The sequence below is a fragment of the Berghia stephanieae genome, chromosome 2 (genome assembly GCF_034508935.2).
Source record: "Berghia stephanieae isolate SIO BIC M18660-M18661 chromosome 2, UCSD_Bste_1.3, whole genome shotgun sequence".
Lineage (NCBI taxonomy): Eukaryota > Metazoa > Mollusca > Gastropoda > Nudibranchia > Aeolidiidae > Berghia > Berghia stephanieae.
In genome coordinates, this window is record NC_088361.1 from 118,197,175 (window position 1) to 118,213,911 (window position 16,737).

Consider the following 16,737-nt stretch of genomic DNA (forward strand, 5'->3'; position numbering starts at 1 on the left):
TTTATACCTATGATTTTTATTCTACTGCCACTCAATTTTTTTTCACTGGCAAAAGTTGTCAAATTTCTAAATCATCCTTAAAAAAAAAATTTTTTTAAGGGTTGGAGGACAAAATTGTTCCGTACAATCCATGTTACATATTCCTTGGCCAGCTGTTTCACCCAATATGAACCCAATGGGACGTCTATGAGACCATATGAAAGGAGAACAAAGAACTCGTCCACAAACCAATAACAATGTCTTTGGTTGACATTTGGAAGGCCATTTTAATTCCAATCGAGCATATTGAAAACCTGACATCTTCTATGTGACACCATATTCGCATTTTAAAAGATGCAGTTAGTGGTCACGCATTTTAAAAGATGCAGTTAGTGGTCACGCACTTTTAAAAACTAAAATTAGTTTTAAGTTTAAATGTAACCTGTTTGAATCTTATGGTTTTTGAGGGTTTTGTTGTTGTTTGATTGTTTGATTTTTGCTTTTACCATCTTTGATTTCCCCTGTACATTAACATTATTTTTTATAGATTTTTGTATCAAAAACATGGGTGCCAGTTCTCCGGTTCATGCCGGAATTCCGGTTTCGCGATATCTCGAAGTCGAATACTTCAGGTTTCAGTGTTATAAGTTGGTTTTAAAATCAAATTAATTTCCTCATTGTGTCAATATGTTTGCTGTGTAATCATTTAATAATGATATAAAAACGGTGATGAAATAAGAGTAAAGTTTAGGCCGCATTTTCAGTAGGAACATTTTCAGGTTTGGCAAAGTGTCGAGATTTTAGTTTCAGGTTTCAGCACTTTTTCCTGCTGGCACCAATGATCAAAAACTACAGAAATGAAAAACCTTTCAAGCAGAAAAAAACTTGTGACTCTCTCTGTCAAAGCTGTGAAACCCAACACATCTCCAATTTATAGTTAATTTTGTCTGACAGTTCCGACAAAAGGTCTCTGAATAAAATTTGGGGTAGAAATTCCAAATGGCGAATGAATCCACTACTTATATTGCAAATTCTCTATTAGTTTTATACTTAAAATTATTTTTTTCTACTGCCTCTCAATTATTTTTGAAATGGCAAAATTTGTCAAATTTCTAATTATATCTATCCTTTAAAAAAAAAGTGTTTGGAGCCAAAATTGATCTGTACAGTCCATGTTAAATTTTTGCCAACGAGGACAATACTGGCAAATCTAAAAATTATAAAAGTAATTTTTACAGATTGACATATGAGTAACTTACATGAAGTGTAATTCTATCACTCATTGACTCAAATGATTAGTTAGAAAGTCTGTTAGGGTCTAATAAAATAAAATTCCCTTTATTCATCCCATGGGGGAAATTTGTCTATTGGGTCTATTCCAAGGGAAGACTGGAATAACCCAGACATCAGCCGCATTACAGCGCCACAAATTGAGCTAGGGTGAGGTGACTTGCTCAAACAACACAGTGCGGCAGCGGGTGATCGAACTCGGTACTTTTCGGGTATGAAGCAAAGACCGTACTGCTGAGCCACGCTGCCTCTTAATGGTACCTATATAATGATAGGTCATTTGACTTTGGGAACAGCCATCTGGCTGCCCTGTTGCCAGATTCATTTGCATGCACCTACAGACTTTATTACCGGACCGATATTGATCGTTGATGGCTCAAAAGATTTGTTTCAATCTATTTTAGCTTCCACAATACAGTAGTATAATCGTTAAAATAGATGTGTGTCTGTCTCTTTGTAACAGCCTTTATTTCCTGCAAATATTACAGGTTCTCCACTAGTAATATAATTAATTTATATAACACCTAGTTCACTAGCACTTTACATCAACACATCATATATCATACGCATACACATCTATACAAAAATAAGGAAGATGTTCAAGAATGTGGCAACTATAGGGGAAACTATAAGTTCATGAGCCTCACAATGAAGATATGGGAAAGAATAATTGATAAGAGGATTAGAAAAGATGTAGATATATATAAGTGAAGAGCAGTTTGAATTTGTTGCAGGTAAAAGTACAACAGAAGCTATATTTTCTCTAAAAGTAATCGTTGACCTGGAGAAAGTATATGGTAGGGTACCAAAAGAAGAAAATGTGATACTGTTTTAGAGCAAAGGGGGTAACACAGAAACTACCACTACTACTACAAATTACCATCACCATATCATCACCAATACCACTACTACTACAACCATTACAACCACATCATCATCACTACCACTACTACTACAACCACCTCCACCACCACCACCACATCATCGTGACTACCACTACTACTATACCACCACTACAACAACAACCACTATCACATCATCATCACTACCACTACTAATACAACCACCGACACCACATTGTCCTCACTACTACCAGTATTACAATCTCTACCATTAGGTTTTGGAGCTTTACTTCATTTGAAATAAGGAAACTTTGGGATTGTATTTGGCATTGTGTTTATATATCATAATATAGTTCTAATCAGTTCTCTATTTAGAACTATACTGTATGTAAACCCAATGCCAAATACCATCCCAATTCCCTTTTCTTGTGTGGGGAAATTCCTCTTTTGGCATTGAAATTCCTCAAAGTGGTGTCTGAAATCCTGTGGGCCAAATTAAAAGTTGGCGTTTCTGTGACTGGATGGAAAATTGAACTGAGTAAAACTGCCCTCTGATTTGTTGAAATTTTCAGGTTACCCAAAATAGCCAGAATAACGTCTTAGAATTAATTGTGTCATTGTGCCTAAATATTCACTTCGTTTTGTTATTCACAGACATGTCTATCAATTATTAATTTGAGCATTCACGAGACAAGGATTGGATTTTTCACATAAATAATCACACTTTTGGGCTTATTAGATTAGAGAAGTTTATCATCATTATGTTCTATGTGGAGGGTTTCCTATCCTTTTATTGGTATCAAATATCTGATATATGTGATTTGTACTTTGCCAATGCTCAATTCACTGTTACATAAAGTATGTGTTATTTAGGTAGTATTATCTTTATTTATGGCCTGATTGAGATTTTCAGCGATATTTTACTTTTGTTTACCATTACAGGGTATTCAAAGGTCAATAAACCAATTCAACCCTTATTTGTGATATGGTATGATATATTGATAATATTATATTGATTGAGCTACTTGAAGGAAATTGAGTTAAAATTATCAAAACTATAAAGCTTAAGTTCCTTAGGTCTATTAAACCAAAACGATTTACCTCAAATATTATTCTTTAATGCCACCTTCAAAGTAGTCCATGTTTGCATCCACAGAAAACAAATAGATATATGAACATTTATATAGAGCAGTTCTGCACTTCAAAATGTTTCATTTATTCCCCCAGCAGGCCATATGGAATGATATTTCCATTTCATACAGTTCTTCTCTTCTGAAAAGCATTTTTTTTTGTACAAGCACTCTAACAATATCCATCACTTCTTATTCACGCGTGAGCTGAGTTGGGTAATTTGTGTAAAGTGTCTTACCCAAAGACACAATGTCAGGACCTGAATTTTCCATGATTGCTGTCACTCATCTGCCACTGACCATGCTTAACATAGCTTGATTTTTTAAAAAGACGAGACACCATACCATTGAGTCACTGAGCCACACAACACATGCAAGTTTCAACATTGCTTGAACCTTTTGACTTTTCTGTCCACTCTCGAGAGTGAAAAACATTTTCCTTTTAATGCAATTCTAAGTCTTGTGAAGAGGAAAAGGTCGTCAGAGAGGGAAAATCCAGTGAATAATGGGGACTAAGGAGGAGTTTTACTTTATTTTTTGATGTCATATTGCACACAAGTGCTGTATGTGGCGCATCCCCATTGTTTCTATGAAATGAGACACAAATTTTGCATTTTAAAAGTTTGCAAAACGTATCTTTGACCCACAACATAAACAAAGGAAGGGCTATTCTGAATTCTAGATTCTTTCATTAAATTTGAACAAGTTTCAACTTACTAAAATGCAAATGTTTATAACCAATGTGTTAGATATGTAATACTGGAATGAGACAGATAGTCACAGTTTACCTCCAAGATCAACTGCAGAAAGGAAAGAATAGATTATTTGATCCAATTGATACATTTTAAAAATATTTGTTTCAGTTTCAGAAGTCGGGCTGATTTTTACAGTTTTCAGTCATGGGCAAACCAGACAAGAATGGCCAACAAAAAGAGTCATCCATGGTGTTAGATTTGTCAGATTTCGTAAAAGAAGTAGACCGGTTTTCGCGCCTCATTGAACCTTTTGCTTTGGTATTCTACACAATTGATGACATCAGAAAGTAAGTTAAATCCTTCAATTCTTTGAATCATTATAGATCTAGCATCCTTTCCTTCTACAAGGAGATGACTTCAATATATGCTTTAATTAACAAAATTCAAGAATTGAATGTCAATGAGTCCACTAGTATATAGGATGATTTTTTTTTTAATGCAAGCTTATCATAAAATAAATTTCAATCAAAGTAAAACCCACTCAAAAATATTGACACAACAGTGAGCCAACATAAACGCTTTTAACCTAACCAGAAATGTGTGAGAAGACCACAAACTTAAGACTTGACTTTAAATGAAGATTGTAAAAACACTTCTGTATTAGCACCACTGTCGTATTCAACATCCATCCCTGTCATTTAATGATAGAAGTGCTCAGAATTATGTCTTATTTGAGTTACATATCATCTCAGATTTAAATATATGATATTGTTCTTTGAATTTTTGTTATAATTTGTTTACAAAACAAGTAAGATAAAGTCATACTGTTGAAATAGATGTCACTTCTTTTGCATCATGAATAATGAAATATACGAAAAGTCTAGTTTGTTTTTTGGTCGTAATTTTTGTTTGTTGAATCTATATTTTTTAACAATAATAATAATAATAATAATAATAATAGATCTTTATTGTCCATAAATATGGCAATTTGTCATTTAGTTACACTTGTTATAATGTTAAACGATAACTGTAAGATTGAACAGATATTTCACTCCTACTTATTTTCTCTCTCTCTCTCTCTCTCTCTCTCTCTCTCTCTCTCTCTCTCTCTCTCTCTCTCTCTCTCTCTCTCTCTCTCTCTCTCTCTGTCTCTCTCTCTCTCTCTCTTTCTTTCACACGTGCGATATACACAACATAAACATATTCAGTTGCTGCATTTGATGGTTTTAGTGTTAATACAAACAAGAAGATATTTGTTTTCATTACAGGAAGTTATATTGTATAAGTAACAAAAATGATTGTCTTGAAATATCTCCATTGGATTTTAGACAACTATCCAGGCATGTATCGTATCTTCATCATCAATTTGTATTCCCCATTTCTACTTTCTACCTTTTTTTGTTGTCTGCAGATGGCGTTTCAGAAATGGCACAATAGTGTTGTGGCTCATTTGTAATATTTTGTGTATCTGGTTGACCCAAGGTAAGTAAAAAAGGAATTTCTCTCTTCTGTTTTCAAAACATATATTTTGTTTGGAAAACTCAAGTGACTTATTCAACTTATTCCTCTCAGTCATTAACGTGACATAGGGCAGAAACAGTTATCATCCAGTGAACCCAATTCTGGGCCAGCTTTCTTTTACCTATCTTTCCACTAATTGAATATGTGTCTCTATTGCTTGTCCCATTTGGTTTTCTGATAATAAACATTTAATGACAAAAACGTGAGTTTTATTTGTGATAGTTTTGTTTTCCTCACTCCAGGTTTCTGAGCAATATTAGATTTCATTTACAGAAAACTTTGAAGATATTAGTTGGTGTATATTTAATACAGGCTTCTTCTGTGTTGTTCGCACAACTACCTCACTACATCTCTATTTTGTTTTCTGTTCTTGACTTGGAATGAGTCGATGGCATTGCCCACATCCTGGTCGATTTAGGTAGGCAATGAGATTAGTGCATTCTTTTTGTTTTGTTGTTTTGCTATTTTCTTTCAGAAAGAATTATAATTTTTCTTTTGATTTGTGGGGTTGGAATATCCGAGTGCCGATTTTTTCACTGAAGTCCATTAATGACATCAGTGTGAACTTTGAGTGGCCTGCTAGACCCAATGGTATACTGCAGTTAGGATCTACTCATGTTCTCTAGTTTAACTAGTCCATTTTGTCTTACTTTTTCTCAAGTGCTTGTAGCCCAAAGAATGCTGCTCACACTAATGAGCTCTACACCCAATTACCATGTATGTCACTTGAAGGTTTCTAAATCTGTTGTGATCATACATGATATGGGAAGAGTATTCCAGTCTTTGATCATTGATAGTGCGGGGTACAAATGGATATCTGAAGATGTTTGAGTTTGTAGATTCGTGTTTTTAGTTTTTGTGATTGGGTTTTGTTTGAAGGCATTAATTTAGTTGTATGTCTAATTTTTCTGGTAAGATGGTCGTCATTTTGTTTGTAATTTTGAAAATAAGAGTTATTCATTGTTCTTTCTGTCTGTAAGGGAGTCCATCCAAGCTGTATGTTCACATCTGTTACGCTGCTATGGGGGATGTAGTATTTGAAGACAAATCTTGCAGCGCTGTGCTGGACCGCTTCAATCGCTTTGATATCTGATTGTAGGTGTGGGTCCCAAACTGAACTGGGATGGTCTAAGATTGAGCTTACAAGTGTTATGTAGGCAGTTTCTTTTAGGTTTGCTTGGCAATGTCTGATGTTCCTTTTAATGAACCCTAGCGCAGAATTTGCTTTCTTTATTATTTTGTTGATGTGCGCTTGTCATTTTAGGTTTTCTTGTATAACGATGCCTAAATGTGGGTTTTCTGTAACTTGAACCACTTTTTAATCTATAATACTAAACTAGACTCAAAAATTTGCCAAAGACAGAATACCCCCAAGGTAATGGGACATATACACATAATATGCTTAATGAGGTGTTGAGATATTAAAAAGTAAGCATGAGGAGAGGTAGGATGAAACATTTGTTTTATTGATCGATTTATTAAACATTAGATAAAGAAAGACGCAACTAACTGTGAGAAAAATGACCTTAACTTTATATTTGTGGTATTTTCCAGTTTGATTAAGCTTTTCCAAAAACCTTTAACTTAAAAATAATATTACATGTACTTATTTGTATTTTAACTTAGTCTACTTATATTTAAAGAATAACATATATAGCGATGAATATTGGTTCTTGTCTTAATCTTACTTTAACTTCTCTTGATCTTGACCCCTGTTGTTATGTAGTGAGAGTTTCTCTATCTATTATTAACAGATTTTAAAGCTTCCGTGAATGATTGCTCAAACATAACCTGCTTGCTGTCAGCTACATGGGAATAATTATTATCTAATGGTTGATATGGCATTAGCTCTAAAGCAAATAGAAATGACCCAAAAAAGATCAATCCCATGACTCTTGTAGAATACATGAAACCCAAATTTAGTTGTGAAGCCTGATTTCGTTACATTAGAACATAGGATATTCATACCAAAAGGCGTAAAAACTTTTGAAAAAAGTTTTGCAAGGATTCATGATTCATTGTGTATGGCATTATTATTAGGATCATTTTAGATGAAATAAACTGCAAAGTGGATAATGTTTTGAAAAAGGATTAAAGTGAATGCCATTAGGCTTAAAAGCTCAAGTAAGAATATTGTTTGCTTCTTTCTGAACAGCATCTTGTGTTGAAAATATCAAAGTGACAATTAAAGGAGCAGGCATTCATGTAAGATAAAAATTGGAAAGCTGTGTGTAAAACTAATAAATAAACCCATCTACCCATCACTGCTGGGTGGACAAGGGGGTCAGAAGAAAAAACTCACCTTCATCTGGAATCAATCTCAGTCCCACTGCATGCAAAGCTGGTGCTCTACCGACTGAGTTATGGGACCCCCCCCCCCCACCCCCCCCGAAGGGCAAGAATGTTGTTGAAAAATCTGCCATAAAATTGTCCAATGTATCGCGTTTGTTCATACAGCAATCTGGCATTTAACCAATACAGCAGTTGGGCTGTCTTATAACGGTGTATATTTTACATTATTTTCATACCATCAGCTGCTGCTTTTGTGTGTGCTTCCTGCATGGTGATAGCTTTGGCTACCCTCTGCTTGTTCCAAATCCACACAAGGATCCTTGACAAGCTTTTACCCTCACCCAAAAAACCTGTACAAAAAAGTGATGGTGATAGTCCTGATGGCGCTTTAGACACAGTTCAAAATTTTAGATACAGGTAATTGCAATATACACCATGTGGTAAAAGTCTCTCTTTTTCTCTCTCTCTCTCTCTCTCTCTCTCTCTCTCTCTCTCTCTCTCTCTCTCTCTCTCTCTCTCTCTCTCTCTCTCTCTCTCTCTCTCTCTCTCTCTCTCTCTCTCTCTCTCTCTCTCTTCCTCCTCCTCATCCTCCTCTTCCTCTTCTTCTTCTTCATCTTCTTCTTCTTCTTCTTGATTTATATGTGTAAAATGACTTGATAAGATGCCTTGCCTAATCATATTCGAACTTCATTAAGATACAGAAACTGTGATATTATCAAAGTATTTTGCTTAACAGACATTTATAAAGGATGTAAATTTTACTATCTGTTTCACATGACGTATCCTGGGTGGGGATCCTGACCTCCCATAGCGGGCAGGGAGGTACATACTGTGTCTTCTATCCCCTTATATCGGTTTTCCAACATGCTTTCTGTCTTTGTCTTGGAATGAGATTACTTGGTTTTGTCCTGGCTCTGGCCGGAGTCCTAGCTGGGAGGGAAACAGTCAAATGCATAGTTATTTTTTTTTTGGAGATGATATTTTTTTGCTTGTAAATCATCTCTCTGTTATGTATTATTATTTTTATTTTGAATGTATAATGTAAGCATTTGAGTGTATTCCTCTTTGTTGGATTTTGTGCTTGTGTCTGGATGAGACTTGTAGGTGATTTCAAACTAAGTACATTGGTGGTATGCTCTTGGAATCTACATCTGATCTCTATTTGTTCTCAGTTCCCCTTTGTCTTACTTTTTCTTGGGTGCTTTAATTGTAATTCTATAACTTTTTACTATCCCATTTTCTTCCTTTTTACTGGCGCTGATATAACCTAAATGTGTTGCAAGCGCCGTAAAACCCTTAAAAACAAACAAAACAAACATGACGTATCCTTTATTTTATCAATAGTCTTAATTGAATCAATACCCAGTAATTTCCTTGTCGCTAATTAAAGCAGACATAACTAGCTTTGTTTTAAGTTGAATTCAGTCTGACACAACTTTTCTGACATGTGAAATATTTCAGTTTGATAGAGATGCATGACTTTGTCATCAAAAGTAATGAGTATTTGACACAGTTCTACTCTATTCTTAAATGGGATTCCCCTTTGCCATCTTTCATGTAAGTATGATTTGGTTTTACCATTAAGAAAAGTTGGAAGTCTCTTTGTTTTGTTTTGTTTTGTTTTTGTTTTTTTTGCTAAATCAAGTTTAAAAAGTAATATGAACCGCATTTCAATTTTTATTATTATTATCATTATTATTATTATTAACGGAAAACCGCTATATTTGTAGAGAAATAAAGGCTATTACAAACAGGCAGTCATCTATTTTACTTAATACACTAATGTCATGCTCTCACGAGTGAAAGGATGCAGATACACTGTCTACCTATGTGCTTTCACTTTATTTAAAAAATTTTTTTTTTACTTACGTGCTTTCACTTATGATTTCGTTCTCTCTTACCTTCTACTTTTATCTATTCTTACAAGATATATAATGTATGAAGACTAATTTCGATAAAGATTTTTGTTTTCTAAATATAAGTATTGTTTTTAATGTTAGGTCATCTTACTTTTTATAGTTATAGTCTGTGCTCGATAATAAGAATTTAACATCGGCAAAATGGAACAATGTTGATCCCCAACACTATTATATTTTAAGAGTAGATTATTATTATTATTATTATTATTATTATTATTATTATTATTATTATTATTATTATTATTATTATTTTTATTATTATTATTATTATTATTATTATTATTATTATTATTATTATTATTATTATTGTTATTATTATTATTATTATTATTATTATTAGTATTATTATTATTATTATTATTATTATTATTATTATTATTATGATTATTATTATTATTGTTATTATTATTATTATTAAGTCTAGAAAGGGATTTGTAACCCTGAGGCTTTTTACTTATGGTCAAAACAATCCAGAATTAGAGTTGTAAGCACTACAACACTGAGACACGGATAAACACATTGGTGTGACAAAACTTGTTGGAAGTCTAGTAGAAATTAGGAATCAAAAGAAGATGATTTCCTATTTCTTTTTTTTCTTTTTTTCCACTTGGTCGAAAGATTGATCAGTTATTAAAATATTTTTAAAATGTTAACTTCTTGTTAATCAGAATCGGTTCCTTAATCTAGCGACATCAATCTGATTAAACTGTGAGAAGATTTTTTAAATGCTTGACTTGTTTTGTTTGTTTTATCAATACATATATAATTTCAATTATGAATATATGCAGACTTATTTAGCTCCTCTATTTGTTTTTGTTTTTTTTTCTCCATCATATCTAAATTACAATGATCTTTATTTATTTTTGTCATATTTTTTCAGTTATCACTCAGAGATTTGCATGTTCTTGATATGTTTGGTCATGTGTCCAGCGAGATGGAACTGCTTTGTACTCATCAACTGGTTCTTTCTTTGTCATCCTCATATGTTGAAAAGTTTGTATTAATTTTTTTTTTTTTTTGTTCAAATAGCGTGTACTTGCATTTATTAGTTTATATTTCAATACAATGGTATTTCATTATTTTTTAAATAGAAAATGGATACATGCCACTCGTGGAGATATATATTATGTGCTGTTTTATGTCTTCTTCCTCTAAAAATATTAACTTGAAAACACTTGAACATTATACAGGGCAATATCCACTAAATTGGCTCAAAGAGCTTTACAAGGGGTCCCTAGCCAATAGCAACATGTAAACCGAGACTTGATGCTTTTAAGGTGGTATTAATTTTTTTTTTACAACAGAGATAACACTTTTAACAATCAGGTACTCATTTTAAATCCAAGAATGATGAGAGAATGTGAGTAAAGAGTCTTTTCCAAGGACTCAACTTTGCACCGCTCAGAGCTGGATTCAAATCTGGGACCTATTGATCCAAAGACGAGTTGACATTGATAAGGCTGAAATGAAGTAGGAAACAAAAGACTTTAAATGTCATTCTAACTTTTATCATTTCTCTACAGAATGGTATGGTTATGCTTTAAAAACATGGGGCCAACAGAAGTCTGAGAATGAGAGTAGTGTTCCTTCCCCAGAACAGGTATCAGACTTAAATGGTCATTTCTTTATTTCACTTCTTTATTTTTAAAAATTTATTTGACATTCTGAACTTATCTTTGCCTGGTTATAGAAATCACGGATTAAGAAGAATGATGTCATTTGTACAAACGAGATGCTTAATTAGATTAATTTAATGATAATAAAATTTATTTAAAAGGATGAAAAATTAAACAAAAGTGCTTTTCTGTATGTTCACATCTGATTAAATGAGAAAAGTTAAAATTTCCAAATTTGTTCTCTCTTTTGTTTCTTCTTGTTAAAATTACTAATTACACTTTACATTAAGCAGGACCACGGCTATAGCCAGAGCTTTCCCTTAGTCTATCTGACCTTGTTGTATCCTGGATCCACTGTTGTAGCTAATAGAACAGTTTCCCTCTTGTGATGATAGATTTCCATTGATAATGAGTCCTGTTTATAGTGCTGTCTACAGCTAGAAAACTATTGTTATAGTCAACCAAATTCAATTAACTTACGTTTTATTTCATTGTATCTTCTTTTTTTTTCATGCTTCAGGATAAGGATGATCCAATCAATGATGGCAAAGATAGTCATTTTGATTTAGAGGACGATGACTCTTCGGATGTAAGTTGATTCACTTTGGAATATCATAATAATTTGGTAACTTGTAATGTAGGAGGGGCCCAGAGACACGTGAAAACTCAAGATCAGATTTGGATTTTTAGTATTAATTGTCACTTGGTGACACAAGTCAATTTGTGTTTATACTTTGTCTCTTGTTCCAGTATATTACACATCAAATCTTTGATAGCGTTGTCAAATGAGACATTTCATGATAACAGTGATACCTATTTTGATAGTGTCTTTTGATTGGAGAGGGTGGTGTAGCATAGACCAATTGGTTAGGAAAATGGAAAGAGTGAGGGGAGGGGGGGGGGAGGCATGAAAAATAAAACAAAACAATATTGCTACTAAAAAAGTAGTAAATCTTATAATGTGATAAAGATGTGTAAGTCAGTGGTTACCACAGTTATTGTTACTTTGAATTAAGTCTTATAGACATAGAGATAAAATCTGAAAAATAAAACAAAACAATATTGCTACTAAAAAAGTAGGAAATCTTATAATGTGATAAAGATGTGTAAGTCAGTGGTTACCACAGTTATTGTTACTTTGAATTAAGCCTTATAGACATAGAGATAAAATCTGACTCCTTTAACCCTAGTAAAGGATTTCTCTCACTACTAAATTTTCAATAGTGCAATGTTGATATCTTATGCCTTGAATCTAGATTTGGGAATTCCCATAAGTGATTAATTTTTATGACAAGAAATTGTTTTAGCATGATTGACCAAATAAGTTGAACATTCTTCCAGTAAATACCAAAAAAATGAAAGAATTGCACAATTTTATATAATGTAAGAAAATTTGAGCTAAGTATGATGGTCCATTCCATACCAATTAGATTTAATGATGTTAAATCATTTGTTTCAATTTTCAAAAGCCAAAAACTACGAAATAAATCGAAAAATTTGAAAGGAACTCTCGGATTATTGATAGTTTTGAAATGAGAACTGTGTCAAGATGTTGAATTAAACTTTTACTGTAGAGTGACTTTGATATTGTCGGTGACGAGTCTATGATTGGACTTGACCCCTCTCCTTCCAAACCTGGCATGGTGGCGAGACTCATGGAAATCAAAAAGAGACGGAAACAAATCTCTAGTGGTGAGTACAACTTTACATCATGCATTATAATTGTTTTGGTAGCAGTTAGAGGAAATGCTGAATGATGTTTTTGATAGTTTGAAAGGCTTGTTCTTTATAAACAATAATAGCAAGTGAAATCAATGAAACTTTTGATGTTGTATTTTGTTGTGCTTTTATCTTTCCCTTAGTATTCAGCTGAGGATAAGAGGGGATTGGTAAATTGGTTTTATAATTTAGAAAATGTTGCAGAACACCCCTGTCATTTTCATTTTACTTCTTACCACCCCCCACCCCCCCCCCCCCCCCCCCCACCTCCTTTCCGCTTTTTTTCTCTCTCTCTCTCTCTCTCTCTCTCTCTCTCTCTCTCTCTCTCTCTCTCTCTCTCTCTCTCTCTCTCTCTCTCTCTCTCTCTCTCTCTCTCTCTCTCTCTTTATCACATTTTCCACTTGAAGAATCTTTGGCCATTCTTTTACTCCTTCTCCTGTCCCTTCCCTTCTCTTAGCATTTCATGTCATAAAAGCAGCACTCCTTCACCATCTTTTCTTGTGCTTCTCTTTATTTACTCCTGTTTTTTGGGGGTTTTTTTGTCTTCCTTTTCTCCCTCATCACTAAACTGGCTTTCCCTCACCTTCTCTTACAATTTTGTAATGATGAAGGACTCTGAAGTATAAAGGGAATTACATACACATGTCCAGTCATAGCGTAGAAAAGCCATCAATTTTGGTAGCAATGAGAAACTTTAGACCGTACTGTAATAATGTCTAATTTTTGCAAGAAAATGTTTTTGGCTCTATTGTGATAGAAACTATTTTCTTCAATGGTCTAAATAGAGCATATTTTTAGTGTTTTCCTCTACAGACTGTCATGGTCTCAAGTGAGTAAAGAGCTACTCGACTATGCATAAAGATATATGTAGAATGAGGCCCCAGAATTTACTAGTTACTATAAATGAAAAACAATTAACGATTTGTTTACAATGAAATAAAAATAATGATGAAATTTAATTAAAAGAGATAAACAGTGATCGTGGCAGTTACAAATAGAGATATGAATATTTTACGTAACTTATGATAATATGTCAGGTTCGTAAGTTTACGTTTCCAGACAGTTGATGGGCTTGGATGATCTATTCCTCTGATAACAGGATCGGACTCGTAAAATTCCACTTCCAGGCAATTGGTAATGGGTTAATATGTAGTCCTTTGACAGCGGGCTCGAGTTTGATCCTTGAAGATTATACAATCAAAGTTAAAAGCTCCGGCGTCTTAATGGTGTAGATATAATATCTACAAAGTCCCAAAAGATAAAAATCTTCCAGTATATATATAGGAATAGATCGACTGGCCGTCCGGCATAGATTGTGGAGAGAAAGTGAGTGTCGAATGTTAGACCTATCAGCTTTTATAATAAGTGGCTACGTGACAGAATGTAGAACGAAAAGTATTCACTAATTAGAAATTAATTCGAGGGAAGGCTATAAAAGGAAAGACGATCTAATATTAGAAGGTAAAGTTTATCTAAGCCTACCGAAATATAACTGGAGTGAGATGAATTCAGTTCTTAATAAAATAAAATTTAATAAGATAATTGTGAACAACCTTTACTGTGACACCCCCCACCCACGTTTAAAATATATTCTTTAACCATTATGGGAAAGATAGATTTTACAAACGGAAGTAAATTTACTATCATGATACTCTAGCATTAATCCATCGTTATGATTTGTGCTACAATTAAATTATTTATTAACTAGACATGGAAATGTTTATATTAACGTAGGTATATGAATGGGTGACAATAACAATGAAAGATTGTGATTACAAATCATTGTGATGAACAACATGATGGCAATGTGATTACAAATCATTGTGATAAACAATAGTGATGGCATGAAGGTAATTTACTGAATGAAATGAATGAAAATGTAAATGGAATATTGACATTTCAATTATTAATCATAAATGGGTGAAAATTCATAACAATAATAGATAAAGAGAAGATTTCCCAAATCATGAATGGGTATGGTATATATATCCAAACAATACTCAATGTTACATTAAGTTGGGTCATCATGTTTACAAATAAAATTATCGAAATTGTGCGTTCTGATTTGGCATAGTTTGCGAGGTAACTAACAGTATGCATGGGAGGTTAAGTTATACCCTTCTCACGTGTTTATACTAATCGAGAAAGTAGGTCGGCGTGAATATTTTCACAGCCTGGTATGTGAGAGATACTGAAAGTGTAATTTTGCAAAAATAGACTCCACCTTAGTACTCTACTATTATTCATTTTGTTATTTCTTATGTACGTGAGTGGTTTATGGTCCGTTTCGACCATAAACTCTTTTAGCAGTAGATATCTGCTGAATGTCTTTAAAGCAAAGACGATGGCCAGTCCTTCACGCTCTATTACAGAGTATCGTGATTCTCTGTCCAATAATTTTCTGCTTGCATATAAGCAAGGCATTAGAGTTCCCTCATGCTCCTGTAATAGTACACCTGCGATGCCCTTATCAGACGCGTCAGTTCTTACAACAAATTCTTTTGATATGTTGGGTAATTTAAGAATTGGTTCTGAACAGAGTAATGCCTTTAATTGGTTAAAGCTATTCTGACACGCTTCTGTCCAAACAATTTTGTTCGGTGACCCATTCTTTGTCAGATTTGTTAGCGGTGTCGCGATGTGCGCGAAGTTGTAAATGTATTTCCTGTAAAAATTTAGGAGCCCAAGTACTTTGCGTACTTCTTTTTTTGTCTTAGGTGGTTGCAATTGTGCGATTTTTGTTTGTTTTTCTGTCTCGGGTGTCTGTGTCCATGACCAACGGTATGACCGAGAAAATCAATTTTGTAAAATGCAATGCTTGTTTTTGACGGTTTTGTTGTTAAAGAATTACGTTTTAATGCTTCAAGCACTAATTCTAAGGTTGTCATGTGATCAGTCCATGAGTTTGAGAAAATACATGCGTCGTCAAAGTATGAGAGTGTAGACGGGATGTCTTTTAATAACATACGCATCATTCTTTGGAATGTCGATGCGGCTGTCGATAATCCAAATGGCATATAGTTAAATTCTAACAATCCTAATGGTGATTGAAATGCTGTGTATTTCTTACATGATTCTTTCAGTGGAATCTGCCAGTAACCTCTAGAAAGATCACATTTTGTCATGTATTTTGCTTGAGATAAGGCAGCAAATAAATTCTCTTGATTTGGTATTGGTTCTGCATCAAACACTGTTGCTTCATTTAATTTGCGAAAGTCGATACATAGCCTTATCGATCCGTCTTTCTTTTTCACTACTACTATTGGTGATGAGTATGGGCTTGAAGAATATCTAACTATTCCTGTATCTAGCATATCCTTAACTTCCTTTTCAACTTGTTCTCGTGCGTGAAATGGAATAGGATAGTTTTTCACGTTGATAGGGGTAGATGTGGTTAACTTTATGTCGTGTTCCACTAATGTTGTATGTCCGGGTGCGTCTGTAAAGACTGACTGGTACTTTTCTAATAATGACCTGATTTCTCGTTTCTGACATTCGTTTAGTTGAGGATTGATTGTGACGTCATTAATTGTACTATTTTTAGAGTTACCGTGTTGTGGGGTGTGTTGTAGTTCGACATCATCGCTGTGAGTTTCGATGATTAATCCTACATTTGCAGCTTCCACATGGTTAAATATTGGTTGTGATAATCCGTCTCTATCGAAATATTTTTTTAGCATGTTTGCATGGAATGTCTTTGTTGTGTTGTTAATTTGAATCTCGTAATTAACACC

General features: G+C 33.7%; 1 protein-coding gene across 6 annotated transcripts in view; it reads left to right on the forward strand.

Annotated features, from left to right (window-relative positions):
• The window catches only part of LOC144966390 (uncharacterized), a 33,789-nt gene that overhangs the window by 783 nt on the left and 16,269 nt on the right, over nucleotides 1–16,737 (forward strand). For all 6 annotated transcript variants that reach the window (XM_078902785.1, XM_078902783.1, XM_078902787.1 and 3 more), the window contains exons 2-9: nucleotides 4,105–4,283; nucleotides 5,348–5,418; nucleotides 7,992–8,166; nucleotides 9,211–9,306; nucleotides 10,549–10,661; nucleotides 11,192–11,268; nucleotides 11,805–11,873; nucleotides 12,859–12,976. In XM_078902785.1, the coding sequence (XP_078758911.1) occupies nucleotides 4,141–4,283; nucleotides 5,348–5,418; nucleotides 7,992–8,166; nucleotides 9,211–9,306; nucleotides 10,549–10,661; nucleotides 11,192–11,268; nucleotides 11,805–11,873; nucleotides 12,859–12,976 (862 nt within the window). In that variant the 5' untranslated portion in view covers nucleotides 4,105–4,140. The remainder of the gene's footprint in view (nucleotides 1–4,104; nucleotides 4,284–5,347; nucleotides 5,419–7,991; nucleotides 8,167–9,210; nucleotides 9,307–10,548; nucleotides 10,662–11,191; nucleotides 11,269–11,804; nucleotides 11,874–12,858; nucleotides 12,977–16,737) is intronic.